Here is a 2,500-nt window from a genome sequence, read left to right on the forward strand (position 1 = left end):
GTCCCTAATAAATAGTTTTCCTTTGGATATGTATCTGATGCATTTCTTAGGGCCTGGTGACATTATAGATAAAGACCTTACCACAGCAGCCACAATGATAATCTTTCCATGCCGGATCTTCGCCAGGGTATCCACCAAGTCAAGTGCCTCCGCTGGTTGGTAAGTGACGAATCTTTGCGCCAGCGATAACTTGAGTTTCGTTGACGAAAGTGTCGATAGTACTGTTACATGGATGCCTGAATGCTGCCATCTGTGACCCATCTCGACCTTGCCTCCCGACATGCTATAAACCTATAGAAATTTCATTCTTAAGATGGCATGGTGTGCTTTCATGCTTGAAGTTGTATCAGATAAAACTTAGCTTTAAATATATATTTAAATTATTTTTTTTTTCATCAGAATATAGATTTTCATTATAATTGTTTTTATATTATATCTCATAAATCTATGGCATTATTATTATTATTATTAGTAGTAGTAGTAGTAGTAGTAGTAGTAGTAGTAGTAGTATTTCTATATCTTACCTCAATATTTGTTCCCATTTTCATTATTAGATATCTGAAATAGATTACTGTCTTTTCCTGGCCCATATATTTGATGAATTTTTTGTTTTTGTGCTTGAATATTCTTTACACCTTTAGGTATGAAGACCCATCGAAATTAAGTTTTGAAAAAGAATTTAAATGATTGTATACTTATGGTGTGAACTTTTCCATCCCCAACACATTTGTTTTTGCCTTGCCACTCCATAATAAAAAAAAGAAAAGTATATTGTATGAAAATTATGAGATTAAAGCCAAAACAACCATTGTTGCAGTGGATTCTGATTTTCTATTATCCTTTCCAGTAATGTTTCCACATAATTCGTTAAATATCTCTTCTTGTACTTTGACCTCGTACCCAGTTTTAGTAATTAATATTTCCTTGTGGACATGGATATAAAACGTTTTACCTAGACTTTATGTTAAAACGATATATATATATATATATATATATATATATATATATATATATATATATATATATATATATGTGTGTGTGTGTGTATGTATGTATGTGTGTGTGTGTATACTAGGTGTTTGTATTAAGCATATTTTATTCTTTAATAAGGCTTATTCATCAAAGGATATTCTTTATTTTACATTCATTTAAATAAAGCCTCTTGAAAACGTCCTTGCCTAGCGTTCTGCTGTACTGAGGTGCGAGACCTCCTCAAGCTCGATAGTTTCTTGTAGCATCTGCAGCCTCACCATCTTTGCAAGCTAAGGATGGGGGTGGGGATTGGCTGGATCCTTATAGTTCTACTTGCTGAGTCATCAGCAGCCATAGTCTGGCCTTCCCCAGACCTAGTTTGCGTGGAGAGGGGCTTGGACACTGCGCGCTGATCATATTATTATTATTATTATTATTATTATTATTATTATTATTATCATTACTTGCTAAGCTACAACCATAGTTGGGAAAGCACGATGCTATAAGCCCAGGGGCTCCAACAGGAAAAATAGCCCAATGAGGAAAGGAAAAATAAAATATTCCAAGAAGGGTAACAAAATCAAAATAAACATCGCCTATATAAACTATATAAACTTTAACAAAACAAAAGGAAGAGAAATTAAATAGAATAGTGTGCCCGAGTGTACCCTCAAGCAAGAGAACTCTAGCCCAAGACGGTGGAAGACCATGGTACAGAAGCTATGACATTACCCAAGACTAGAGAACAATGGTTTGATTTTCAAGTGTCCTTCTCCTAGAAGAGCTGCTTACCATAGCTAAAGAGTCTCTTCTACCCTTACCAAGAGGAAAGTGGCTACTGAACAATTGCAGTGCAATAGTTAACCCCTTGGGTGAAGAAGTATTGTTTGGTAATCTCAGTGTTGTCAGGTGTATGAGGACAGTGGAGAATATGTAAAGAATAGGCCAGACCATTCGGTGTGTGTGTGTAGGCAAAAGGAAAATGAACCGTAACCAGAGAGAAGGATCCAATGTAGTACTGTCTGGCCAGTCAAAAGATGCCATAACTCTCAAGTGGTAGTATCTCAACGGGTGGCTGGTGCCTTGGTCAACCTACTACCTATATGTACAGTATATATGATCAGTGTCTAGGACATTGTCACTGCCCCTTGTCTCTGCTATTCATGAGAGATCTTCAAATCTTAAAAGATATCCCTAATATCAATAAACATTGTTGTTTTATTGGAGACTTTGGAAAATTCTAGACATTCATTTTCAAAACTAAATTCCAATAAGGAACCTTTTATTGCGCAGTTGTTAATATATATGTACCCTGTCATGAAAGGTCTCATTACTTTGCAGTGATTGTTATACAGGTATGTGGTACACCGAATCGGATATCTTTCGCTCGTAGAGACTTTTCCCCCCGAGGTTAGAGCTAGTAGGGGAACAGCGGCACTCATATCTGAGAATCTGGTTTGTTGTAACCAATCCCAGAGATGCTGTAAATAAATCGGGCTATCTTATGGAGTACTATATTGCCAAAATG

At 36.2% G+C, this 2,500-nt stretch overlaps 1 protein-coding gene across 1 annotated transcript in view; it reads right to left on the reverse strand.

Annotated features, from left to right (window-relative positions):
* The window catches only part of LOC137632224 (protein O-linked-mannose beta-1,2-N-acetylglucosaminyltransferase 1-like), a 25,460-nt gene that overhangs the window by 20,506 nt on the left and 2,454 nt on the right, over nucleotides 1-2,500 (reverse strand). Inside the window, exon 3 of the mRNA XM_068364108.1 lies at nucleotides 82-291. Coding sequence (XP_068220209.1) covers nucleotides 82-291 — 210 coding nt within the window. The remainder of the gene's footprint in view (nucleotides 1-81; nucleotides 292-2,500) is intronic.

The sequence above is a fragment of the Palaemon carinicauda genome, chromosome 41 (genome assembly GCF_036898095.1).
Source record: "Palaemon carinicauda isolate YSFRI2023 chromosome 41, ASM3689809v2, whole genome shotgun sequence".
Taxonomy (NCBI): Eukaryota; Metazoa; Arthropoda; class Malacostraca; order Decapoda; family Palaemonidae; genus Palaemon; species Palaemon carinicauda.